At 40.5% G+C, this 27,501-nt stretch overlaps 1 protein-coding gene across 1 annotated transcript in view; it reads left to right on the top strand.

The window, feature by feature from the left end:
- Positions 1-6,122: 6,122 nt before the first annotated feature.
- The window catches only part of hsf2 (heat shock transcription factor 2), a 53,056-nt gene continuing 31,677 nt past the window's right edge, over positions 6,123-27,501 (top strand). Inside the window, exons 1-3 of the mRNA XM_034165598.1 lie at positions 6,123-6,231; positions 11,951-12,012; positions 20,903-20,981. Of these exons, the coding sequence (XP_034021489.1) occupies positions 6,145-6,231; positions 11,951-12,012; positions 20,903-20,981 (228 nt within the window). The 5' untranslated portion in view covers positions 6,123-6,144. The remainder of the gene's footprint in view (positions 6,232-11,950; positions 12,013-20,902; positions 20,982-27,501) is intronic.

The raw sequence follows: 27,501 nt of genomic DNA, 5'->3' as shown, positions 1-27,501 counted from the left end.
GCATCACTCTGAGACAAGACCTTTCTGATTTTAGAGATATTGCGTAAATGCAAAAAAGCAGTCCTACATATTTGTTTAATATGCGCTTTGAATGACATATCCTGATCAAAAATGACTCCAAGATCTCTCACAGTACTACTAGAGGTCAGGGTAATGCCATCCAGAGTAAGGATCTGGTTAGACACCATGTTTCTAAGCTTTGTGGGGCCAAGTACAATAACTTCAGTTTTATCTGAGTTTAAAAGCAGGAAATTAGAGGTCATCCATGTCTTTATGTCTGTAAGACAATCCTGCAGTTTAGCTAATTGGTGTGTGTCCTCTGGCTTCATGGATAGATAAAGCTGGGTATCATCTGCGTAACAATGAAAATTTAAGCAATACCGTCTAATAATACTGCCTAAGGGAAGCATGTATAAAGTGAATAAAATTGGTCCTAGCACAGAACCTTGTGGAACTCCATAATTAACTTTAGTCTGTGAAGAAGATTCCCCATTTACATGAACAAATTGTAATCTATTAGACAAATGTGATTCAAACCACTGCAGCGCAGTGCCTTTAATACCTATGGCATGCTCTAATCTCTGTAATAAAATTTTATGGTCAACAGTATCAAAAGCAGCACTGAGGTCTAACAGAACAAGCACAGAGATGAGTCCACTGTCCGAGGCCATAAGAAGATCATTTGTAACCTTCACTAATGCTGTTTCTGTACTATGATGAATTCTAAAACCTGACTGAAACTCTTCAAATAGACCATTCCTCTGCAGATGATCAGTTAGCTGTTTTACAACTACCCTTTCAAGAATTTTGAGAGAAAAGGAAGGTTGGAGATTGGCCTATAACTAGCTAAGATAGCTGGGTCAAGTGATGGCTTTTTAAGTAATGGTTTAATTACTGCCACCTTAAAAGCCTGTGGTACATAGCCAACTAACAAAGATAGATTGATCATATTTAAGATCGAAGCATTAAATAATGGTAGGGCTTCCTTGAGCAGCCTGGTAGGAATGGGGTCTAATAAACATGTTGATGGTTTGGATGAAGTAACTAATGAAAATAACTCAGACAGAACAATTGGAGAGAAAGAGTCTAACCAAATACCGGCATCACTGAAAGCAGCCAAAGATAACGATACGTCTTTGGGATGGTTATGAGTAATTTTTTCTCTAATAGTTAAAATTTTGTTAGCAAAGAAAGTCATGAAGTCATTACTAGTTAAAGTTAATGGAATACTCAGCTCAATAGAGCTCTGACTCTTTGTCAGCCTGGCTACAGTGCTGAAAAGAAACCTGGGGTTGTTCTTATTTTCTTCAATTAGTGATGAGTAGAAAGATGTCCTAGCTTTACGGAGGGCTTTTTTATAGAGCAACAGACTCTTTTTCCAGGCTAAGTGAAGATCTTCTAAATTAGTGAGACGCCATTTCCTCTCCAACTTACGGGTTATCTGCTTTAAGCTACGAGTTTGTGAGTTATACCACGGAGTCAGGCACTTCTGATTTAAAGCTCTCTTTTTTAGAGGAGCTACAGCATCCAAAGTTGTCTTCAATGAGGATGTAAAACTATTGACGAGATACTCTATCTCACTTACAGAGTTTAGGTAGCTACTCTGCACTGTGTTGGTATATGGCATTAGAGAACATAAAGAAGGAATCATATCCTTAAACCTAGTTACAGTGCTTTCTGAAAGACTTCTAGTGTAATGAAACTTATTCCCCACTGCTGGGTAGTCCATCAGAGTAAATGTAAATGTTATTAAGAAATGATCAGACAGAAGGGAGTTTTCAGGGAATACTGTTAAGTCTTCTATTTCCATACCATAAGTCAGAACAAGATCTAAGATATGATTAAAGTGGTGGGTGGACTCATTTACTTTTTGAGCAAAGCCAATAGAGTCTAATAATAGATTAAATGCAGTGTTGAGGCTGTCATTCTCAGCTGTTTTACTCTGGATCAGATATACAGGAAGTAGCACAAGTGATAAAAACAGAATTGGAAAAGGTTAAGCATTGGTTTGATATAAACAGACTGTCACTAAATATTAATAAGACAAATTTCATATTGTTTAATGACAGAGCAAAAAAAAATAACGTGTTATTACAAATAGATGGAATGGATATACAAAGGGTAAAAGAAATGAAATTTTTAGGAGTCATTATTGATGAAGATCTTACATGGAAGTCACACATAAATTACATAAAAGGAAAAATAGCGAAAGCCATTGCTGTTTTGCATAAAGTAAAATATTCATTAAATAGTTATGGTTTATTAACATTGTACAATTCATTGATTTTCCCATATTTAACTTGTGTAGAAATCTGGGGATCAACATATACAACTTATATACAACCTTTGTTTATTCTGCAGAAAAGGGCTTTAAGGGTGATTAGCAACAGTGGTTTTAGAGATCCATCTAATCCATTGTTCATTAAGTACAGGGTACTTAAATTTCGTGATTTGGTCGATTTGAAAATATTACAAACAATGTACCAAGCAAATAAAAATACTTTACCAACAAACATTCAAAATATGTTTGAGAAAAGAGTAAGTAGTTATAAACTGAAAGGAATAGAAGTCTTTAGAAAACCAAGATACAGAACCAGAGTAAAAGAACGGAGTATTGCAGTAAATGGTGTAAAATTATGGAACAATCTCAACAAAGAAATTAAAGAATTAAGGTTGCTTAAATTATTTAAAAAACGTATTAAACTAGATGTATTAAGTAAGTATGAAACTATAAAATAAGTTAGTGGGCTGTAAGGAAGTTAAAAAAAAAATGTAATTTGTTAATAATGTATAAAATGTTTTAAGTTTAAAAATGTAACCTGTCAGATGTAATCTATTTAATAATGGTCATAATTATGAAATAAGTCAGTGGTATGTGACAAGTTAAAGAAATACAATCTGTTAAATAATGTTGAAAAATGACGCTGGATATTGAAAGATTGTATTGTAAAAAGGGGCAGAAAATATAAGACTTGTTCTTCTCTCTGCTCCTTTTCATTCTGGTAATGGAGATGCTTTATTTCTGCTTTTCTGTTTTTTTTCTTTTAAATGAATGAAATAAATAAATAAATAAATAATAAAAAATAAATCTGTGTGGATGTTAAAATCGCCCACTATAATTATCTTATCTGAGCTAAGCACTAAGTCAGACAAAAGGTCTGAAAATTCACAGAGAAACTCACAGTAACGACCAGGTGACGATAGATAATAACAAATAAAGCTGGTTTTTGGGACTTCCAATTTGGATGGACAAGACTAAGAGTCAAGCTTTCAAATGAATTAAAGCTCTGTCTGGGTTTTTGATTAATTAATAAGCTGGAATGGAAGATTGCTGCTAATCCTCCGCCCCGGCCCGTGCTACGAGCATTCTGACAGTTAGTGTGACTCGGGGGTGTTGACTCATTTAAACTAACATATTCATCCTGCTGTACCCAGGTTTCTGTAAGGCAGAATAAATCAATATGTTGATCAATTATTATATCATTTACCAACAGGGACTTAGAAGAGAGAGACCTAATGTTTAATAGACCACATTTAACTGTTTTAGTCTGTGGTGCAGTTGAAGGTGCTATATTATTTTTTCTTTTTGAATTTTTATGCTTAAATAGATTTTTGCTGGTTATTGGTAGTCTGGGAGCAGGCACCGTCTCTACGGGGATGGGGTAATGAGGGGATGGCAGGGGGAGAGAAGCTGCAGAGAGGTGTGTAAGACTACAACTCTGCTTCCTGGTCCCAACCCTGGATAGTCACGGTTTGGAGGATTTAAGAAAATTGGCCAGATTTCTAGAAATGAGAGCTGCTCCATCCAAAGTGGGATGGATGCCGTCTCTCCTAGCAAGACCAGGTTTTCCCCAGAAGCTTTGCCAATTATCTATGAAGCCCACCTCATTTTTTGGACACCACTCAGACAGCCAGCAATTCAAGGAGAACATGCGGCTAAACATGTCACTCCCGGTCTGATTGGGGAGGGGCCCAGAGAAAACTACAGAGTCTGACATTGTTTTTGCAAAGTTACACACCGATTTAATGTTAATTTTAGTGACCTCCGATTGGCGTAACCGGGTGTCATTACTGCCGACGTGAATTACAATCTTACCAAATTTACGCTTAGCCTTAGCCAGCAGTTTCAAATTTCCTTCAATGTCGCCTGCTCTGGCCCCCGGAAGACAATTGACTATGGTTGCTGGTGTCGCTAACTTCACATTTCGCAAAACAGAGTCGCCAATAACCAGAGTTTGATCCTCGGCGGGTGTGTCGTCGAGTGGGGAAAAACGGTTAGAGATGTGAACGGGTTGGCGGTGTACACGGGGCTTCTGTTTAGGGCTACGCTTCCTCCTCACAGTCACCTAGTCAGCCTGCTTTCCCGGCTGCTCGGGATCTGCCAGGGGGTAACTAACGGTGGCTAAGCTACCTTAGTCCGCACCGACTACAGGGGCCTGGCTAGCTGTAGAATTTTCCACGGTGCGGAGCCGAGTCTCCAATTTGCCCAGCCTGGCCTCCAAAGCTACGAATAAGCTACACTTATTACAAGTACCGTTACTGCTAAAGGAGGCCGAGGAATAACTAAACATTTCACACCCAGAGCAGAAAAGTGCGGGAGAGATAGGAGAAGCCGCCATGCTAAATCGGCTAAGAGCTAGTAGCTACGCTAAGCTAGCGGATTCCTAAAAACACGCAAAGTGAATAATGTGTAAATAATTTAGAGGTGATTCAGCAGAAGGAGTGCTTTAGTTAAGGCACGTAAAGATTACACTGGGAAACAAATCGTAATCTAGATAACTAGATCAATGTAACTGCGCAGATTAAACAGCTAACAGATACAGAAAAACACCGCTGTGCTCTGGAACAGGAAGTGATACAATACCGCAGTGAGAGCCAACCACCAGTAGAGGCCATATCCTGTCCATGAATATCACAAATAGGATTGGTGACAAGGAGCAGCTCTGGCCCAGGCCAACCCCCACCGGAAACGAGTCTGACTTATTGCCGAGCACCCAAACACAGCTCTCGCTTTGTGAGTACATAGATTGAATGGCCCTGAGAAGCAACCCCCTCACTCCATACTCTTGCAGCACCTCCCACAGTATCTCCCGGGGTACCCAATCCTACGCCTTCTCCAAGTCCACAAAATACATGTAGACTAGACAAACATACTCCCAGGCGCCCTCCAGAATCCCTGTGAGAGTGAAGAGCTGGTCGGTTGTTCCATGACCAGGACAAAACCCGCATTGTTCTTTTTCAATCAGAGGTTCGACTATCGGCTGAACCCTCCTTTCCAACACCCTGGAGTAGACTTTACGAGGGAGGCTGAATTGTGTGATGCTCCCGTAATTGGCACACGCTCTTTCTTCCCCTTTTTTAAACATGGGGACCACCACCCCAGTTTGCCACTCCTTGGGCACTGTCACAGACCTCAACGCAGTGTTGAAGAGACATCTCATCCAAGACAGTCCCTCCACATCCAGAGCCTTCAGCATTTCTAGACGGATCTTATCAACCCCCTGGGCCTTGCCACTGCAAAGTTGTTTGACTACCTCAGTGACTTCCACTAGGGAAATTGATGATGATCCCCCATCAACTTCCAGCTTTGCCCCTACTAAAAAGGGCACTCCAGTCTGTTGCAGGAGTTCCTCAAAGTGTTCCTTCCAGTGCTGGATTACTTCCTCAGTTGAGGTCACCAGAGTCACATCCTTATTGTAGACAGCTTGGATGGTTTCCTGTTCTCCCCTCCTGAGGTGCCTCGCGGTCTGCCAGAAGCACCTTGGTGCTGACCGAAAGTCCTTCTCCATGGTTGCTCCGAACTCCTCCCACACCTGCTGCTGTCCCTCACAGCAGAGGCTGCCGCCTCTCGGGCCTGTCGGTACATTGCACCTGCCTCAGGAGTCCTCCAAAATAACATATCCTAGAAGGACTCCTTCAGTCAGATGTCTTCCCTGACCACTGGTGTCCACCACGCTCTGCAGTGAAAGCTTTGAACATTGCCCATTCTGGCACCCCCCCATACTATAATTTTTGCTTCCCCCTCCAAGCTCTTAAGTCTGTAACACTGGTGGTTGGTTATAAAAGAGTCTCCTCCCTCCTTGTACCAGTGACTGTCAGTGAACATGAAAGTGTGTGTATCATGTCAGGCTGAAACATTGTGTTATGTTTTCCAGGGAGAACGAAACACTGTGGAGAGAAATCTCAGATCTGAGACAGAAACATGTTCATCAACAACAGCTCATCAAGAAGGTTAGTCCTCTGCTGGGTCCATCATATGATGCTGCTTCCTGAAAACAAATGTGTAAAATTGAAACATGCACATTTATTGGAAGACTTTGTCAATACAAGGCAAACTGGTTTTATGATAGTTCATTGATACTTTTAAAATTTTTTAATCACATTATTTGGAGCACCAATTAAATTCACAAAGCATCACTTGGGTAAGGTCTGTTCTATTTGTGATTTGCATGAGAATAATTGAAGTATGATAAAGGTGTTCTAATTAGCAAACCTATTGTAATTAATGTTAAACACTATAATGGTTACTACAACCCCAATTCCAGTGAAGTTGGGACGTTGGTGTAAAATGTAAATAAAAACAATACAATGATTTTCAAATCCTCTTCAACCTATATTCAACTGAATACACCACGAAGACAAGATATTTAATGTTCAAACTGATAAACTTTATTGTTTTTGTGCAAATATTTGCTCATTTTGAAATGGATGCCTGCAACAGGTTTCTAAAAAGCTGGGACAGTGGTATGTTTCCCACTGTGTTACATCACCTTTCCTTCTAACAACACTCAATAAGCGTTTGGGAACTGAGGACACTAATTGTTGAAGGTTTGTAGGTGGAATTCTTTCCCATTCTTGCTTGATGTACGACTTCAGTTGTTCAACAGTCCGGGGTCTCCATTGTCGTATTTTGCGCTTCATAATGCGCCACACATTTTCAATGGGCGACAGGTCTGGACTGCAGGCAGGCCAGTCTAGTACCCGCACTCTTTACTACGAAGCCACGCTGTTGTAACACGTGCAGAATGTGGCTTGGCATTGTCTTGCTGAAATAAACAGGGACGTCCCTGAAAAAGACGTTGCTTGGATGGCAGCATGTGTTGCTCCAAAACCTGGATGTACCTTTCAGCATTGATGGTGCCATTACAGATGTGTAAGTTGTCCATGCCATGGGCACTAACACACCCCCATACCATCACAGATGTGTAAGTTGTCCATGTCATGGGCACTAACATACCCCCATACCATCACAGATGCTGGCTTTTGAACTTTGCACTGGTAACAATCTCGATGGTCTTTTTCCTCTTTTGTCCAGAGGACATGACGTCCATGATTTCAAAAACACTTTGAAATGTGGACTCATCAGACCACAGCACACTTTTCCACTTTGCGTCTGTCCATTTCAAATGAGCTCGGGCCCAGAGAAGGCGGCGGTGTTTCTAGATGTTGTTGATGACTTTCACTTTGCATGGTAGAGTTTTAACTTGCACTTGTAGATGTAGCGACGAACTGTGTTAACTGATAATGATTTTCTGAAGTGTTTTTGAGCCCACGTGGTAAGATCCTTTACACAAGGATGTCGTTTTTAATGCAGTGCCACCTGAGGGATCGAAGGTCACGGGCATTCAGTGTTGGTTTTCAGCCTTTCTTCATACATGTAGAAAGTTCTCCAGATTCTCTGAATCTTTTGATTATATTATAGACTGTAGATGATGGAATCCCTAAAGTCCTTGCAATTGATCATTGAGAAACATTGTTCTTAAACTATTGGACTATTTTTTTTCACGCAGTTGTTCATAAAGTGGTGATCCTCACCCTATCTTTCTTTGTGAATGACTGAGACTTTTGGAGAGGCTCCTTTTATACCCAATCATGAGTGTCCTCAGTACCAAAACACTTATTGAGTGTTGTTAGAAGGAAAGGTGATATAACACAGTGGTAAACATACCACTGTCCCAGCTTTTTTGAAACGTGTTGCAGGCATCCATTTCAAAATGAGCAAATATTTGCACAAAAACAATAAAGTTTATCAGTTTGAACATTAAATATCTTGTCTTTGTGGTGTATCCAATTCAATATTGAAAATCATTGTATTCTGTTTTTATTTACATTTTACACAACGTCCCAACTTCATTGGAATTGTGGTTGTAATTGATGGGGACTAATTAATAACACCAAGCCCATGGGAAGTGACCAAGTACCCTTCCCAAGAACCTGAGATCAGCTGTTCCCATCCTATGATGTGGAGCAAATAAAATGAAGTGGATTAGTTTAAAGGCCCTGTTACACATTGATGATTTAGCCTGCGCATGCTGACTACATTAAAAACATTGGCATACGTGGGTGTGTTTCTCATAAACTCATACAGCTGTTACACCTTGACAAATGAACCAGCATATACGAGGTCTGTCCATAAAGTATAGGTCCTTTTTATTTTTTTCAAAAACTATATGGATTTCATTCATATGTTTTTACGTCAGACATGCTTGAACCCTCGTGCGCATGCGTGAGTTTTTCCACACCTGTCGGTGACGTCATTCGCCTGTGAGCACTCCTTGTGGGAGGAGTCGTCCAGCCCCTCGTCGGAATTCCTTTGTCTGAGAAGTTGCTGAGAGACTGGCGCTTTGTTTGATCAAAATTTTTTCTAAACCTGTGAGACACATCGAAGTGGACATGGTTCGAAAAATTAAGCTGGTTTTCAGTGAAAATTTTAACGGCTGATGAGAGATTTTGAGGTGACACTGTCGCTTTAAGGACTTCCCACAGTGCGAGACGTCGCGCAGCGCTCTCAGGCGGCGTCATCAGCCTGTTTCAAGCTTAAAACCTCCACATTCAGGCTCTATTGATCCAGGATGTCGTGAGAGAACAGAGAAGTTTCAGAAGAAGTCGGTTTCAGCATTTTATCCGGATATTCCACTGTTAAAGGAGATTTTTTTAATGAAAGACGTGCGGACGGGTCCGCGCGTTGGCGCTCCGCCACAGGAAAAACACCTCTGTTGGAAGCCTTAAGGACAAGTTGGAACATGTCCAGCTGTTAAACAATTTCACATATACTCACTCCACTGAAAGCCATCAAAAGCCGCCTGGATTTTACAAATGGTTATCAACACTGAGGTGTTTTTCCTGTGCCGCCGCACCGCGTCGGCTGCGTCCCGACGCGCGGACCCGTCCGCACGTCTTTCATTAAAAAAATCTCCTGTAACAGTGGAATATCCGGATAAAATGCTGAAACCGACTTCTTCTGAAACTTCTCTGCTCTCTCACGACGTCCTGGATCAATAGAGCCTGAAATGTGGAGGTTTTAAGCTTGAACAGGCTGATGACGCCGCCTGAGAGCACTGCGCGACGTCTCGCACTGTGGGAAGTCCTTAAAGCGACAGTGTCACCTCAAAATCTCTCATCAGCCGTTAAAATTTTCACTTAAAACCAGCTTTCGAACCATGTCCACTTCGATGTGTCTCACAGGTTTAGAAAAAATTTTGATCAAACAAAGCGCCAGTCTCTCAGCAACTTCTCAGACAAAGGAATTCCGACGAGGGGCTGGACGACTCCTCCCACAAGGAGTGCTCACAGGCGAATGACGTCACCGACAGGCGCGGAAAAAACTCACGCATGCGCACGAGGGTTCAAGCATGTCTGACGTAAAAAACATATGAATGAAATCCATATAGTTTTTGAAAAAAATTAAAAGGACCTATACTTTATGGACAGCCCTCGTATTGACAGTCCCATTTCCACTGAGAGGTTGGGGTTGGTTCTGCACGGTATGATACGTGTCAGAACACTTAACTGTTCACTGATGTCTGTGATAAATGCTGAGACATTAATGAACGAGCCGCTGTGGCGCAAAGTACCGGCCGAGACGCACCCGGAGCAGAAAAACACAGAGGGGTTTGTTTCTTCAGCCACGACAAGGAATTATTATAATTATATTATAAGTATTTTCAGATGTCGTTTTCTAACATCAGGAGGCTTTATGTCAGGGCTGGTAAAGAAATCGATTTTTTTAATAAAAAGTCATGATTGTTGATTAAAAAAAAAATTTATTAACCTTTGTTTTAAATTGACTTTTTTCATTTTTATTTATTTCACTCTTCTAAATGAGACTATACAAATATCATTAGTTATAATCTTTATTGACAAGTTAAAATATTAAGGTGCACATAAAACATGTACAAGGTTATTCCATGCTAAATATAATGATCACAACTAACATGTCCCATTATCTGAATGGAGATTCTCGGTTTGGAAAATGTTATTGTTTGATATTTGAAAGCATTTTGGTCCTATCTGGTACTTATTTAGCCACGTGTAACTTTCAGGCTTCCTTCTTATCATAAGAAGCAGTGACAGACAAAGCCTCTATTCAGGCATGACTGAGCAGGACCCTGCTGGAGATGATCCTCTAATTAACCCACCTGTGATCTTAACAGGAAATACCCGACTTGAGATTCTCAGTCATTATTTTTCCATCATTTTATGTCGAGGTGTCTGTTTATCTTCAGGTGTCATTTGATTAGTTTCCGTCTGGATGTTCACAGTAAACATCATTATTGTGCAGTTGTTGCTGCTTTGGCTTCAGAACCCTTACAGGAAGCAGAAAGTTTGACCACATTACACCCATTTTGGCGTCTCTTCACTGGCTTCCTGTCTCTGTGAGATCAGATCTTAAGGTTCTGTTAGTAACCTATAAAATTATTCACGATCTAGCACCTCCCTACTTAGCTGACCTTAATTAAACCCTATGTACCGGCCCACTGTGTTCTTAGGGTGCAGGACTACTTTGTGACCCTAGGGTGAATAAAAACTATGGGCCACAAGGCTTTATTTTATCCTGCATCTGCTTTGTAGAATGATCTCCCTATGGAGATAAAACAGTCAGATTCTGTAGACATTCAACTCCAGACTTAAGACGCATCTATTCTCCTTTTTGTATGGCTGGCATACTGGCATAGTATGGAACGATCCTTCTTATCCATTTAAAGTCATTTTAATAGTGATGGAACAGGTCTCTGCCTCACCTTTGTCTAAATTCTGAGTCTGTTAATGAAGCTTAGGGCTAGCGGCTGGTGCTCACCTGACTATTCTCTCTGCTTCCCTGTTGGTTTGCTGCTAGGGAACTCATACCTTAGGTATGGCTTTTCTGGCCGACTGATTCTGCTCTTTTTCTCTCTGTTTGAGGCACTGATGACGTCTCACAAGATTGACAGCTGCAAACTGCAGGGCGTTGAACTGACTACAAGATGCCATGCCTGAGGCTGAAGCTGCACACTGCAGTCTGTGTTTTGGAATAAACTGCTGCGGTGACTGACAGCATGATTGATGAATCCTGGGGTGCTGGATGACCCCCTGCCTGTGGCTTAAATGCTTTTGTGGTCATCACAACAATTGCACCTTGTTTTTGATGGTGCTTTGATTTCCTGTTTTCTGTTTCTTCAGCTTGTAAAGTTTGCAAAACCTTGTAACTGTTAGCATGGCCCCAAGCAGAGGGTTGCCCCTTTGAGTCTGGCTTGTTTGAGGTTTCTTCCTCAAATCATCAGAGGGAGTTTTTTCTTGCCACTGTTGCCTGTGTGCTTGCTCTAGGAGTTGGTAAGGTTAGACCTTACTTGTGTGAAGCGCCTGAAGCAGCTTTGTTGTGATTTGGAGCTGACCAAATGAAATGAATTGAAATTTAAAGTACAGTTATTGTGCTGCAGCAACATAACTCAGCAGACGTGTCCGCTGCAGCGCTCCTCATGTAAAGCTTTGCAGTCAAACCCTGTAGCTGGATCAACCACATGGATTCTGTGCGAGTTTGGTGCATTAATTTTCATATTACTGTGGATGAAGTGAATTCACTTAACATAAAAACTTGTTAGCAATGTGTTATCATTGTGTTGATGTTGACAGCAGTGACATTGGCTGATCAGGGAGGAATCTGTTATTTTTTTTTTTCCTTTTTTTCTTTCAGCTGATACAGTTCATTGTTACGCTGGTGCAGAATAACCACATTCTGAATTTAAAACGCAAAAGGTGAGTTCTTTAAAGTTTGTTTGGTTTGTTTGTTGTGGCTTATGAAGGTTTGTTATTTCTGTTTTGAACTTTAAAGGAACAGATTTTAAAATGTAAATAACCCACATTAATCTTCTGATCAAACAAATGAGTGGCTTGATTGACCTTTGACAAAATAATTTATTTAAAGCAGAATCCTTTTTGTTTGGGGGGGTACACTTTTCACTTGAGTTAGCTTCATTCATGTTGAATTGAGTTCGATTAAAAGTCAAATATTTTTGACCTTCACCTTTGCCCAAATGTAAATCTATAAAGCAAGAAGTGTGTGTGTGTGTGTGTGTGTGTGTGTGTGTGTGTGTGTGTGTGTGTGTGTGTGTGTGTGTGTGTGTGTGTGTGTGTCACATATCTCTTTGACTGTCAGATCGACCTCAACTTTCGGATATGGCTTGCACATGGCACAATGATGTGTGCAGCCTTTATTACAAAAATTTGGGGGATTAATTTTCATAACCTTTATTTTGACATTAAACCTTTGTTTTGACATTGTAACATTAGTACTTCCAAGATGGTTCCCTCCGTGACATCTCTGCCCTGCAAACCTCTGTTTGTATATGGATTTCTGTTAAAATTTGTTCCCATGTTCCTTTTATTTTTCCATAGAAAACTGCTAACTTTAAAAAAAAAAAAAAAAAAAAAATCCGATCTGCTCTGTGTCAGTCTGATCCCATCAGATCTCAGAAGCTAAGCAGTGTGGGACCTGGTTAGTACTTGGATGGGAGACCTCTTTGGAACACCAGCGGCTGTGTGTGTGTTTCTCCAGGTTACACTGGAGTTGCATCAGGAAGGGCATCCGCGTAAAACTTGTGCCAACTACTAATGCAGATCTGGCTGTATCCGCTGTGGCGACCCCGACTAAAAATGGGAGCAGCCGAATGGACAACAACCACAATAACATATTATGGCTTTATTTTGACACGAAACATGCTCCTCTCAAAACGTGACCCTGTAGATAAAATCAAGCGCACCCTTTCTTCTTCTATGGCATTTAACGGCAGCCCTCATCCTTATTGTTGCATTGCTGCCACCTTCTGCATCAGTTCGTTATAGCAGTACTAAATCCTCTAGATGAGTCCAGTATATTTCAAGTATTTAAAAATAACACAAAGGTAAAATACCCTCAGCCGTATGAGCATTGTGTTCTTTATAATTTGCAGTTGTTTAATTCTTGAGATCCTATTGTCATTTGTACATGTTCAATAAAGCCCCTCTATCAATCAGTCAAAAACAATATTTCCATTTTAACAGCAGATGTTTTGCAAATCAAGGAATATTTGTAGATCACCATCTGTGCATTTGCAGGTATTAGTGAGACAGATTTAACTCTATAGGAAGTTAGCTTTGAGTTAGTGTAAGTTAGTGTGCATCCTAACATCAGCAAGATGTCTTGTAAATGACTCCAAAGATATTATCAGGTTTAAAAAAACAGCTTTTTTAGTTTAGAAATGTTCATTTCTTGCTAGCTTTTGCGTAATATGAAAAGAGGATATATTTACAAACAAACAAAACGGAGTTTTGCAGTTAGCTACGACCTGTGACGTCACCATGCTAATGTCGTGAAATGGCTTGTAAATAAGTTCAGAGGTGTTATTAGGTTCCAAAAACAGCATTTTGGGTTTTAGAAGACGTATATAAACACACAAAGCATTTTTGGAGAGACCAGCTGTCACCCCTGCTACTCAAAAACAAAAGTGAAAAGATTGAAACAGAATGTGACTTTTTAACCTCTTAAAATGTCAAGGCTCGCCATCTTTGAACTTGTCCAAGGTCTGTGTCCCAAGAATGTTCCCTGTGAATTTCAAGACTCTGGCAGTAGCAAGAATGGACTTATGCAGTGCACAGACGGCGCAAAGTCTTCGCAATACCCGATGGTCGTATTTGATGGTCTTGGTTAAAAAGCAACCTTACTTCCCATCTCACTTGACCTTATGTCTAAAATACTTCCTACAGAAACTTCTTTCAGGCCTTACAATTGATTTCCTTCAGTTTTTACTCTGTAAAAGATAAACTATTAAAATGAGATACAGTTTGTGAAATAAAATATTTTGAGGGAAAATTAAAGCACTGCTGAATTTTGTAGAGGTATAATCACTGGTGATTTTTATTATTTATATTACAGCTGGTGGCATTTGAAAGCGCTGCATTCTGGTGATAGCATATCACAAAACGTAATTTAGAATTCAGTTGGTTTGGTGGTGGTATTTTTTATTAAATTTTTAGCTCAGTTTTCTGTAGAAATACAAACTTCCTACAGGTTAGGGTGTGTGTGTATATGTATATATGTGTGTGTATGTATGTATATATGTATATATGTGTGTGTATATGTATGTATATATATATATATATATATATATATATATATATATATAATTGCAGTTTTGGGCTTTAATAGAAATCAGCAAAAAGGGCCTGGGAGCAGTAAGGCAGCAAAACATGATCTTGGCACTATTTAATCACGTATTTTTAACACTAGCTCCACCAGTTCAAGTGTAACAGAAAGAACAGCTGACTATAAATCTCATCAGAATTAGGCAAATGGTAATAAAGCGCTCTATGGTGGCCCCGATGTGACTATATGCAGTAGGGAGAATGCGTGGCAGGTTTTGCGCAAATTAGAGTGAAACGCATCATCGCATCATAAGATTTCCAGTGAGCCGGATTTTTAAAATGTGACATTTCTCCATGTAATGTGGAGTTGCGTCAGGAAGGGCATCCGGCGTAAAATCTGTGCCAATTCAACATGCAGATCCACCTTGGATTTGCTGTGGCGACCCCGAGTGCAAACAAGGGAGCAGCCGAAGGGTCTTACTATTTAGTTGACAAAGTTAAGATGAATCATGAGATATCTTAAAAAGTGAAATTACAATTTGTAATCAAAAATAGATCTTGAGATGATGCCTGCTTAAAAAAAACAAACCAAACACATCATTGTTGAGTCCCAGTCACACAAAACGTATGAGGAACTAATTTGATACATTTGTTTTTGTCTGACAAAGTCCTTTTCACTCACTCATCTTCAAACGCTTATCTGGGATCGGTTGAAGGGGTAACAGCTCCAGCAGGGGACCCAGACTTCAATTTAACTGAAAAATTAACTTTAATAACTCTAGAATGAAAAAAAAAAAACTTTAGCGGGGTTACAGTGACCCACCAACTTTCAGTATTGACTCGGCACGCTGTCGGTGACTGATAAACCAGCTTTGAGTTTAAGCACCACAGAGACTTCTGAGTAAATTCAGTATGAAGTGATCACAAACCCAAAAATCCAAGAATTTAAAATTCTACTCTTACTTATAAGGTTTTGAATAATCAGGTCCCATCTTATCTTAGGGACCTCATAGTACCATATTACCCCATTAGAGCGCTTCGCTCTCAGACTGCGGGCTTACTTGTAGTTCCTAGGGTTTGTAAGAGTAGAATGGGAGGCAGAGCCTTCAGCTTTCAGGCTCCTCTCCTGTGGAACCAGCTCCCAATTCAGATCAGGGAGACAGATACCCTCTCTACTTTTAAGATTAGGCTTAAAACTTTCCTTTTCGCTAAGGCTTATAGTTAGGGCTGGATCGGGTGACCCTGGCCCATCCCTTGGTTATGCTGCTTTAGACGTAGATTGTGGGGGGGTTCCCATGATGCACTGTTTCTTTCTCTTTTTGCTCCGTATGCATCACTCTGCATTTAATCATTGGTGATCGATCTCTGCCCCCCTTCACGGTATGTCTTTTTCCTGTTTTTTTTCCCTCAGCCCCAACCAGTCTCAGCAGAAGACTGCCCCTCCCTGAGCCTGGTTCTGCTGGAGGTTTCTTCCTGTTAAAAGGGAGTTTTTCCTTCCCACTGTTGCCAAGTGCTTGCTCATAGGGGGTCGTTTTGACCGTTGGGGTTTTTTATAATTGTTGTATGGCCTTGCCTTACAATTTGGAGCGCCTTGGAGCAACTGTTTGTTGTGATTTGGCGCTATATAAGAAAAAAGTTGATTGATTGATTTACCTTACACACAGAATGCTAAAGACAGTGGCAGTGTACAAGATACAAGATAATTTATTGATCATATGCAGGTTAACACAGAGTCAACAGTGCAATGAAATGCTTAGGATGAGAAGGACTGTTCAGACTCGCAGGAAGTACTAATAGCATGCAATATAAATGCCGAAATATATGCAATGTAAAAATAAATAAATAAATAATAATAGTCAACAGTAGTCAGGTTGTAGTATTCACAGGTTGTAGTATTGTTCATATTGCACATAGTATTATTGCACATGACATATTGCACAGTTGTGTAGCAGGTTATTGCACAGGTAATAATAAATAGTAAAAACTGAGATGAGTTCTGAAAGGTAAGGTGGTGACATACAAGATACAGTCACATTGATAACAGCAATAGACATATAGTGTTAAAGAAGTGGCTTAGTGCAGTGTTATTATCATAGTTCTGTGTTATTTAGAGTTCAGTAGTCTGACACCCTGTGGATAGTAACTGTTCCTGAGTCTTTTGGTACGGGCTGGCAGACTCCTATACCTCCTGCCAGAGGGTAACAGTTCGAATAGTCCTTTTGCAGGGTGAGTGTGATGTGATCCTTAATGATGCTGCGTGCCTTACGCTGGCACCGACTGTGGTAAATGTCCTGGATGGTGGGAAGACTGCTGCCAGTGAGGTCCTCAGCCGTGCACACCACCCTCTGCAGTGCTTTCTGACTCTGGCTGGTGCAGCTTCTTCTTCAGCTTTCTCAGGAAGTAGAGTCTCTGCCGGGCTTTCTTAACCACAGTGTCTGCATGTAAGGTCCAGGATAAGTCCTCAGTGATGTGGACGCCGAGGAACTTGAAGCTGCTGACCTGCTCCACCTCGGTGTTGTTGATGTGGATGGGGGAGTGCTGACCTCCATGCTGTCTCCTGAAGTCCACTATCATCTCCTTAGTTTTGCTGACGTTCAGAGAGAGGTTATTCTCCTGGCACCAGCTGGTCAGTGATTTCACCTCATCTCTGTAGGCAGTCTCGTCGTTGTCAGTGATGAGGCCCAAGATGGTGGTGTCATCAGCAAACTTGAGGATCACGTTAGAGCAGTGCTTGGCTGTACAGTCATACGTGAAGAGGGAGTAGAGAAGTGGACTGAGAACACAGCCCTGAGGAGCACCCGTGCGGAAGACAAGTGTGGAGGAGTGGTGTCTGCCGATTCTCACCACCTGTGGTCTGTTAGTGAGGAAGTCCAAGATCCAGCAGCACATGGACTTCTCCAGGCCTAGGGCAGTGAGCTTGGTGACCAGTTTGGAGGGGATTATAGTGTGGAATGCTGAGCTGTAATCAATGAAGAGCATTCTCACATACGTATTCCCCTTCTCCAGATGGCTGAGGGAGGTGTGAACTGCCAGAGCAATGGCGTCCTCTGGCAACCTGTTTGCTCTGTATGCAAACTGCAGGGCATCTAGGGTGTCGGGGAGGGAAACACAGATATGTTTCTTAATTATCCGCTCAAAGCACTTCATGATGACAGATGTGAGTGCTATGGGCCGAAAGTCCTAAATGACTTAGGTTGCTGTGGGGGTCTTTGGGATAGGAACAACGGTGGAGGTCTTGAGGGTGGTGGGCACAATAGACAAGCTCAGTGACAGATTGAAGATGTTGGTAAACACCTCGGCGAGTTGGTCAGCGCAGACTCTCAGCACCCGCCCTGGGATGCCGTCGGGCCCAGGAGCCTTATGAGGGTTTACTTTCTTGAACGCCCGTCTCACTGTAGCTGTGTCTATGTGGAGTGTGGCGTCCTCACTCTCCACATGTGGTTTGGTGACAGGTGTGGTGTTGTCTGCATTAAACCGGGCGTAGAAGGTGTTGAGCTCGTCCGGGAATGATGCGCTGGACATCTCCACAGACCTGCTCCTCCCCCTGTAGTCCGTCATGCAGTGGAGGCCATACCACACCTGCTGCGCACTGTTGCTCTGTTGGGCAGATTCAACCCTCTTCCTATACTCCCGCTGTGATGTTCGTCCAGTCTTTCTGAGGTCATACTTGGCTGCTTTGTAGGCCTCAGGGTCTCCAGAATTAAAGGCAGCGGTGCGTGCTTTGAGTTTGGCACGTACCTCTAGCCCGACCCATGGTTTCTGGTTAGGGTAGGTGCAGATGGTGGTTTTTGGTACAATATCCTCAGTGCACTTCCCTATATAACCAGTGACAGAGTCTGTGTACTCGTTGAGGTCTCCCTCTGCTGAGTCAGCAAACATCTGCCAGTCGGTTGTCTCGAAGCAGTCCTGGAGAGCTTCGTCTGCTGCAGTGTCCCATTTAAATATTTCCCTAGGAACCGGTTTTTCCTGTGTCAGTCTCTGTCTGTAGGCAGGAAGGAGGAGGACCATGCTGTGGTCCAACTTGCCTAGAGCGGGGCGGAGGAGGGGTTTGTAGCTGTCCTTAAAGGGTGTATAGCAGTGGTCTAGGGTCTGATCTCCCCTGGTGGCCATAGTAATATGCTGATAGTATTTGGGCAATACTTTTTTCATGTTTGTTCGATTAAAGTCTCCCAAAACAATGAAAGCAGCATCGGGGTGTGTGTTTTCAAGTCCATTTATAATCCTATACAGCTCGTCCAGGGCTTGGGTTTTAATATCCTCGGATGTAGTAGGTGGAATATACACTACACTTAGTATCACTGAGCTGAATTCTCTGGGCAGATAAAAGGGCCTTACTTTAATGGTGAGTAACTCTAGGACTGGTGTACAATGAGACGCTAGGATACGAACGTCTGTGGCCCAGGAGGACTTAATCATAAAGTACACACCCCCTCCGCCCAGCTTGCCTGAGTTTTTGGTCCGGTCCAGCCGATGAATGGTGAAGTTATCTGGTGTTAACAAGCCGTCAGGCACGTCTGGCTCCAGCCAGGTCTCGCTAAAGACGTAAACACAACAGCTTCTAATGTCCTGTTCACAGCTAATCCGTGCACTAATCCATGTAGATCAAACGCAAGGCACTGTCACTCATGGTTTCATTTATAAACAGACTAATTCTGGACATTTTATCTAAAAGCAACTCTGTCATTTTTACAAAGTGAAAGTGAAAATATTGCACTATTAAAGTAATGCACTAATTCCCGTCAAACTGCATAGAACACTGCCATCTACTGGATGGGAGTGTGAATAGTGGCCAACGTGTGATCAGCATGCTGAGTCACACTTCACAAACAGAATTTTCAGTTTTGCAAATGCCTTTTTTTAAAATACACATCTATTTGTAAAAACCAGCACACAAGTTACACATCAGAAATTTGTGTTTGTGGATCACAAAACACGTGCAAATCAAGGGCTACTTATAGATTACCCTCTGTGCATTTGCAGGTATTAATGAGACAAATTTAAGTCCATAAATAAGTGTCTTTTCACTTAAAAGTAAAGGTTTGCTGTCTTTTAAAGCAGACACACTGTCAATTATAATGCATTGCAGCAATGCATTATGGGAGTTCAGGGCTTGTTTTTTTATTATTATTGTAGTACATGTTAGTTTAACAGTGTTATTAGTGTTATAGATTTGTTTTTTTTTATAGTTCAAGAAATGTAGTTAGTTTGGTGAAGAGTTATGTTGTGACGATCCGTGAAAAGGACGTTGCGATTTACCTCTTCTGCCACTGTTTGAGCTGCTGTATATTGATTGTATTTTTTTTTTTCCAGCAACAGAGGCCCGCCTCCTTCTGCTGGAGAAGGAGGCCTGTCTGTTGCAAAACACGCAAGAGACAGGAATTAATGTTTGGCTTTAGGGTTTACAAATGTTCTCGACTGTTTGGCTTTAACTATGCTAGCAAAGAAATGTTAGCGGACTGAAAATTAGCAGAACTAAATTTAGCGGAAGCTAATTAATCCGCTGATGGTTTTCAAAGATAGCTGAAAAGCTAATCCGCTAACGAAAAAGTTAGCTTTGCTAAATAGCAGTTAGCGGATTATCAGAACTGTGCCCACCACTGGTCCCAAGTCTTCCCCAGGGTCTCCTCCCAGATGGACGTGCCTGGAACACCTCCCTATTTTTGACCTCAACCTACTTACATGTCTGGAATAAGAGAAAATGGTTACTTTTTTTTATGTTTTCCATTTGCCAGTGACTTTATTTTTTTATTAGCTTGTTATAATGAAAATGTACTGAACAGTAACAAATCACTCTAATTTGCACTTTTCAAATTTCTTGTGCAATATCTATAAACCATGTGCAATTAGCGCCTTGGGGCAACTGTTGTGATTTGGCGCTATATAAATAAAATTGATTTGATTTGAATATGATTCCACAGTTGAATATAATTCTCGTTTTACATTTTACTGGGTCCACATTTTCTTTTATTTTATCTTATGTTTATCTAGTTATACATATACTCTGAATAATTTATTGTTATTTTATTATCTTTTATTTGGCTAAAAATTACTTGCACCATGGAAAGCACCTTTTTGGAGTTGCACTCAAATCTCGTTGCAATGCAAATTACAATGACATTAAAGGTGATTCTGATTCTGATTCTAAATATGAAGAGAAAATCAAACCATTTTTAAAAATTTCTGCTCAAACTTTTTTGACCAAGAAAAAGAACACAGCTCATATTTAATCTTTTGCATTTTAAAAGATTTCTGTTGATTCTGATTGTTTTTCTTATCTGTTTCCACCTTGTTTTACCTTACGTTTTAGGACGTGATCACTAAAGGGTTTCGATAAAATGGTAGATGGTGAACAGCTTATGATTTGGCTGTTAAAAAAAAAAAAAAGAAAAAAAAAAGATTTATTTATTTATTTATTATTTTATTTTTTTGCTTTGGTCCCTGTAAATGTCAGGTGTTTTTCTGTAATTGTACTACTGAGGAATGAACTTAAAGTCTGATTTGAACTGTGATGTTATATGACCTTCAGGCCTATTCTGATGAACAGCAGTGGAAAGAAGCCCAAATACATCCATCAGCTGTATGAGGACAAAGTGTGTGTGGATCAGGTGTGTACCAACACAGTGCACACACTTATATTTTCTGTAAGAATGTTTCGGTGCTTATGGCGTGTTAGACCAGTGCCATGAGTAAGTTCCACTGTTGGATAACAGAGTGTGTTTGATGTCTGTGAGCATTTCCTGCTCAGACAAAGGGAGTAGTGGTGATGATGTAGTACACTGGAAATCCTCTGCATTTAAAAAGAGCACTGGAGTGATCACTCCTTCTTCACACACTAACTTTGTGGTCATGTGGAGTTCAGTGCACCAGAATAAGCTAACTGTGTAAATCACCAAATGCTGCAAACAAGTCACAAGCGCAGCTTCAAGGCTGCTCAGTCTTTAAGTTATCAAGGTTCTCCCGGCCCAGCCCCATTTCTCCAAAGTAACCGTCTTCATGGTCAAAATGTCATACAGTAATTTTCTGAGCCTCCCTCCCTAAATAAGGGCCCCGTCACACTTGTATGAAGACCATGAAGAAGTCATTCCTTAAAAGTATGATGAACACAGTGGTGACATGGTCAAAAGGGAAAAATGTGCCATTTTCAAGTTCACACTTGTTTGTTTGTTTATTCATTTCGAGCAGGTTAATACACAAGAAAAATATATATATATATATATATATATATATATATATATATATATATATATATCCAGTACATATGCAATTAATTTATCATTTAGCTCGAAAAGGAGTGGGAAGAAGAAAACTTAAGTCCCACCCCCATCATTCATTTTAACACACACAAAAAAAAATAATCACAATGACTTCCTTGTCAGATCAACTGAAAACAAAAATTAAAAAACAAAACGTAAAACAGCAATTTATACATATTCAAGATTATTGTTAACAAAGAGGTAGATACCAGTAATGGTAAGGACAAAAATACCAAAATGGTAACATGATATATAGCACACACCAGCAATGGTAAGAAATTCACAGGTAGAGTAGATCATACCAACAATTATAAGGAATCGTAAGGTACAGCACAACACTGATAAAGAACAGTACATTAAATTCAATTCTCTCTGTATACAGACCAAACCGCATTTTTATATGAGGACTTGAATTTGTGAATGTTTCGGCAGAGCCTCTGCTGTAAATCCAGAGCATTCTACAATTTCACCCCACAAACTGTCACACAAAAACTTTTTCGAGTAGTTCTAACATTAGGCAGAACAAAATCTCCATAGCCTCTCAAATGATGAATGTTCTCTTTAAGAGCAAAACATTTTTGCAAGTTGTTCGGTAGTTGATTATTAAAAGCTTTAAAGAGCAAGATGAGTGTATTATATTTTACAAGGTCATACACTTTTAATAACCTGGACTGAATAAAGAGATCATGAGTATGTTCTAAGTACCTAACTTTGTGAATGATTCGCACTGCCCTTTTTTGCAGTAAAAATAACGGATTTAATGAGCATTTGAAATTGTTGCCCCATACTTCAACACAGTATGTAAAGTAGGGGAGCACCAATGAACAGTATAACATACACAGTGTGTCATGATCAAGATATTGTTTAACTTTATTTATAATTGGGAGGCTCTTGGCAATCTTGTTTTTTATATGACTGATGTGAACTTTCCAAAATAATTTACTATCCATAATTACACCTAGGAATTTATTCTCAAATACATTTACAATTTGTACACCATTAATAATAACTTGAAAGTATGGATTGCTTTGGTGATTACCAAAAGTCATTACTTTTGTTTTGTTTAGATTTAAAATTAATTTGTTTGTATCCATCCATGTTTTTAGTTTATTCATTTCCACATTCACCGTATCCATAAGCTCATTGTAATCTGAGCTACTATACAAAATATTGGTGTCATCAGCAAAGAGAATTAATTTTAATGACTGTGATACATTAAATATATCATTTATGTACAGATTGAACAGGATTGGACCTAATACTAACCCCTGGGGGACACCACAGGTAATGCTAAGAAGTTCAGATGAATATTCACCCATCTTCAGATACTGTACTCTTCCAGTCAGGTAGTTTCTGATCCAGTTCCCAGCTAATCCTCTGATCCCGTAATTCTCTAATTTGCTTATTAAAATAGAGTGATTGATTGTGTCAAACGCTTTTTTAAAATCGATAAAGATACCAACAGCAAGCTTATTTTGATCCAGTGCATTTGTTATGCCTTCTACTGCGTCAACTGTTGCCATAGAGGTGGTTCTATTTGGCCTAAAGCCATACTGGCTTTCATTTATTAATTGATGTTTGTTGATGAAGCTTACAAGTCTAGCGGAGAATAATTTTTCCATAATTTTTGAGAACTGAGGCAGCAGTGAGATTGGTCTGTAATTGGTGAAACTATGTTTATTCCCACTTTTGAATAATGGTAATACTTTTGCTATTTTCATTTTACTTGGGAAACAACCGGACTGGAATGACAAGTTGCAAACATGGGTGAAAGCAGTTACAATATAATCGACAACGCACTTAACAAGTGACATATCAATGCCATGACAATCAGTGGAATATTTGCTTGTACAATTGAGAACTATTCTTTTGATTTCTTGTTCATTGGTTGAGGAGAGAAACATTGAGTGAGTATTCTTAATCATTGTTGCATTAAATTGACTTTTGGGTCTGGAATCTCAGCAGAGAAGTCTGGACCAACATTCCCAAAGAACTTGTTAAATTTGTTAACTATATTGATCATGCAGTGATTGTCACCACTGATGTTATCAAAATGATTGGGATATTCTGATTTTGTTGATCCCTGTTTGGTCCCACACTTGGTCCTGATTACATCCCTGCCGTGTTCTCTCGGTGACTCTTTCCTAGTAACTGTTAACTAGTGTTAATTTTGTCAGACAAAACAAAATATAGTCAACGGCCATATTTTTGCAGCATTAACATGCATTGTTGTTGACAAAAAAAAAAGACTAGACTGAAATGTTTTGCATGAAATAAAAACTGAAATAAAATCTCTTAATTTTCTAAGCTGGTTGGGTAACAGGATGCTGCCCTCCTTACTCTCTGTGTGCACCCTCTTACTAAAATGCCAATCAAGTGCCATGCACTTACACTTGCTGGTGGTGTTGGGGGAAAAAAAAAATTTTTCTTAACAGGTACTTAGAGGCACATAGAGGCTTCTTCGTAGCGGATACGTGATAGATTTATACGTGGGTCATTAGTCGAATAATCACTGACAAATCCATACGTGGCTCATTATTCACGGCTTTATTATTTGGTGGGACCGAGGCTTTACCATTTTCTTGCAAACTAGGGACATAAAAGCCAATGTGTACAGAGTTAAATGTCCGTCTCTGTACCAGATCAGACCGCGCTGCATGCGCGTTTAGATGGACGACGTCACCATCTTATTATAAAGTTGATGTTTTACAACCCCTGGCAAAAATGATGGAATCACCGGCCTCGGAGGATGTTCATTCAGTTGTTTAATTTTGTAGAAAAAAAGCAGATCACAGACATGACACAAAACTAAAGTCATTTCAAATGGCAACTTTCTGGCTTTAAGAAACACTATAAGAAATCAGGAAAAAAAATTGTGGCAGTCAGTAACGGTTACTTTTTTAGACCAAGCAGAGGGAAAAAAATATGGAATCACTCAATTCTGAGGAATAAATTATGGAATCACCCTGTAAATTTTCATCCCCAAAACTAACACCTGCATCAAATCAGATCTGCTCGTTAGTCTACATCTAAAAAGGAGTGAACACACCTTGGAGAGCTGTTGCACCAAGTGGACTGACATGAATCATGGCTCCAACACGAGAGATGTCAGTTGAAACAAAGGAGAGGATTATCAAACTCTTAAAAGAGGGTAAATCATCACGCAATGTTGCAAAAGATGTTGGTTGTTTACAGTCAGCTGTGTCTAAACTCTGGACCAAATACAAACATGGGAAGGTTGTTAAAGGCAAACATACTGGTAGACCAAGGAAGACATCAAAGCGTCAAGACAGAAAACTTAAAGCAATATGTCTCAAAAATCGAAAATGCACAACAAAACAAATGAGGAACGAATGGGAGGAAACTGGAGTCAACGTCTGTGACCGAACTGTAAGAAACCGCCTAAAGGAAATGGGATTTACATACAGAAAAGCTAAACAAAAGCCATCATTAACACCTAAACAGAAAAAAACAAGGTTACAATGGGCTAAGGAAAAGCAATCGTGGACTGTGGATGACTGGATAAAAGTCATATTCAGTGATGAATCTCGAATCTGCATTGGGCAAGGTGATGATGCTGGAACTTTTGTTTGGTGCCGTTCCAATGAGATTTATAAAGATGACTGCCTGAAGAGAACATGTAAATTTCCACAGTCGATGATATGGGGCTGCATGTCAGGTAAAGGCACTGGGGAGATGGCTGTCATTACATCATCAATAAATGCACAAGTTTACATTGATATTTTGGACACTTTTCTTATTCCATCAATTGAAAGGATGTTTGGGGATGATGAAATCATTTTTCAAGATGATAATGCATCTTGCTGTAGAGCAAAACTGTGAAAACATTCCTTGCAAAAAGACACATAGGGTCAATGTCATGGCCTGCAAATAGTCCGGATCTTAATCCAATTGAAAATCTTTGGTGGAAGTTGAAGAAAATGGTCCATGACAAGGCTCCAACCTGCAAAGCTGATCTGGCAACAGAGCCGAGTCCGTAAGTTAGAACAGCTTGTTAGCTCAGTGGAGTTAGATGTTACGGACACTCCAGATGAGGTTAGCGTTGGGCTGGCTAGCGTGCCCATTAGCATTAGCCCTTGGGTTAAAGTTCTCTGTCACCACGACGGATTTCCGTTATTTGGAAAATTTAACCACACATACGCGCGCAAAGCCATGTTAATGAGGAACGAATAAAAACTCCGGTGGGACACAGTGGACAAGCCTCGTTTCTTGATCGCACCAAGAGTCCTGGTTAGCGACTTTAAAGTGGATATGACACCTAAAAAATGAGGTAAAACCGATATAAATATCAAAATATACATACAGTATTCTAAGTTGAAAGTGGTTTTAATCATTATCACTGAGAAATAAAGTTTGTACACCTTCTCAGAAGTGTGTTTCTTGGAAAGCGTGCTGGCAGCGTTCCATCAGCGGTCACGTGATGCCGTGACGTCACAGCGTGTAGAGTCCCATCTTTGTCTCTTCGATTGACAACAGGAACAGATGGGCCTCAGCATGGACAGTAATGAGATCGAGAACTTTTCTGACTCCTCTTCAAGTGTGGATTGTTTCTGTGAGGAAATCGAGACTGACTCGGATCCTGAGGATGTCGCAGCAGTGATTAGACCCTACAGATTGGAGCCGTATATTTCAGATGAACATTCAAACCAGGAGCATTCTGACAGCAAAAATAATGCAGACGGTGCTTATGGCGGAACCAAAGCAGAGGCAAGAGATGTGTCAATTCCGATGGATTTTGAAAGGCTGCAGAATACTGAATGGTAAGGTATTGATTTTTGTTGCTGCTGTTTATAACACTATAATTATAGCATTTTCGATTCTAGCGTCTGTTTACTGCCTTTGTTATTTTTCCGGAGCCATGATAGTGTGGCTACTACTTGCGGACCACCGTCATTACCTTTGGGTTTTTGCCGTTTTCAAGTGCCTGGCATTGCATTCATCCGTGTTTAGTTACATTATTTTCATGAAAGAATAGGAAATAAATGGCGAACGTTTTGAAAAAGATCGCCGAAAACAACAATGAACATGCCGCCGCCGTGTTGACTACGTATTGCACTGATATTTTTACAAGTTCCTTGACCATTTCAGGATTATTGTGAACATATTATTTGGGGTTGATATTTTAGGTGTTCCTGTGAGCGGTGAGAACATGGAGCAGGGGTATTCAACTCCAGTCCTCGAGGGCCGGTGTCCTGCAACTTTTAGATGTGTCCCTGGTCCAACACACCTGAATCAAATGGCTGAATTACCTGCTCATTTTGCAGTCAGGTTCTCCAGAGTGCTGCTAATGGCTTTATTAGTTGACTCAGGTGTGTTGAAGCACAGACACATCTAAAAGTTGGAGGACACCAGCCCTCGAGGACTGGAGCTGAATACCCCTGCGGTAGAGGAAAGTGTCTGCTGTCGGGAGCAAATGCGGGTGTGCGAGTGGCAGCCTGACATTTTGTGCATCACACAACACAGCAGCTTTCGATCAATCTGCCTGGACTTCAAAAGGCTAAAACCTTTCGCCCTTGTGTTTGTGCAGTATGCTGCAACACACTGGTCAGGCATATCGACAAACAAGTCCCTGAGAGCTGTGTTTAACCAAAGTTTCTGCCGCTAAAAAAGTGTAAATGATATGGTCTACACGTAGTGACGTATTTCAGGTTTGGTGCTTAGCAGGAAGCTGGTCACAGGGCGTGCACATTTTTCAGTGGCGGGACGTTCAAATGTTGTATATAACGGGAGAACCGTGTCCATTTTCCCAAAACGCTTAGGTTGACAGAATTATGTAACCTTTGTTACATGTAATAAGACTATGTTGTCTTTAAGTGTCATAGCCACTTTAATCCACAAAAAGGTGAGTCAC

This window comes from Thalassophryne amazonica, unplaced genomic scaffold (assembly GCF_902500255.1).
Source record: "Thalassophryne amazonica unplaced genomic scaffold, fThaAma1.1, whole genome shotgun sequence".
NCBI lineage: Eukaryota > Metazoa > Chordata > Actinopteri > Batrachoidiformes > Batrachoididae > Thalassophryne > Thalassophryne amazonica.
The sequence above is the reverse complement of the archived record's forward strand: the minus strand, read 5'-3'. Positions and strand labels throughout refer to the sequence as shown.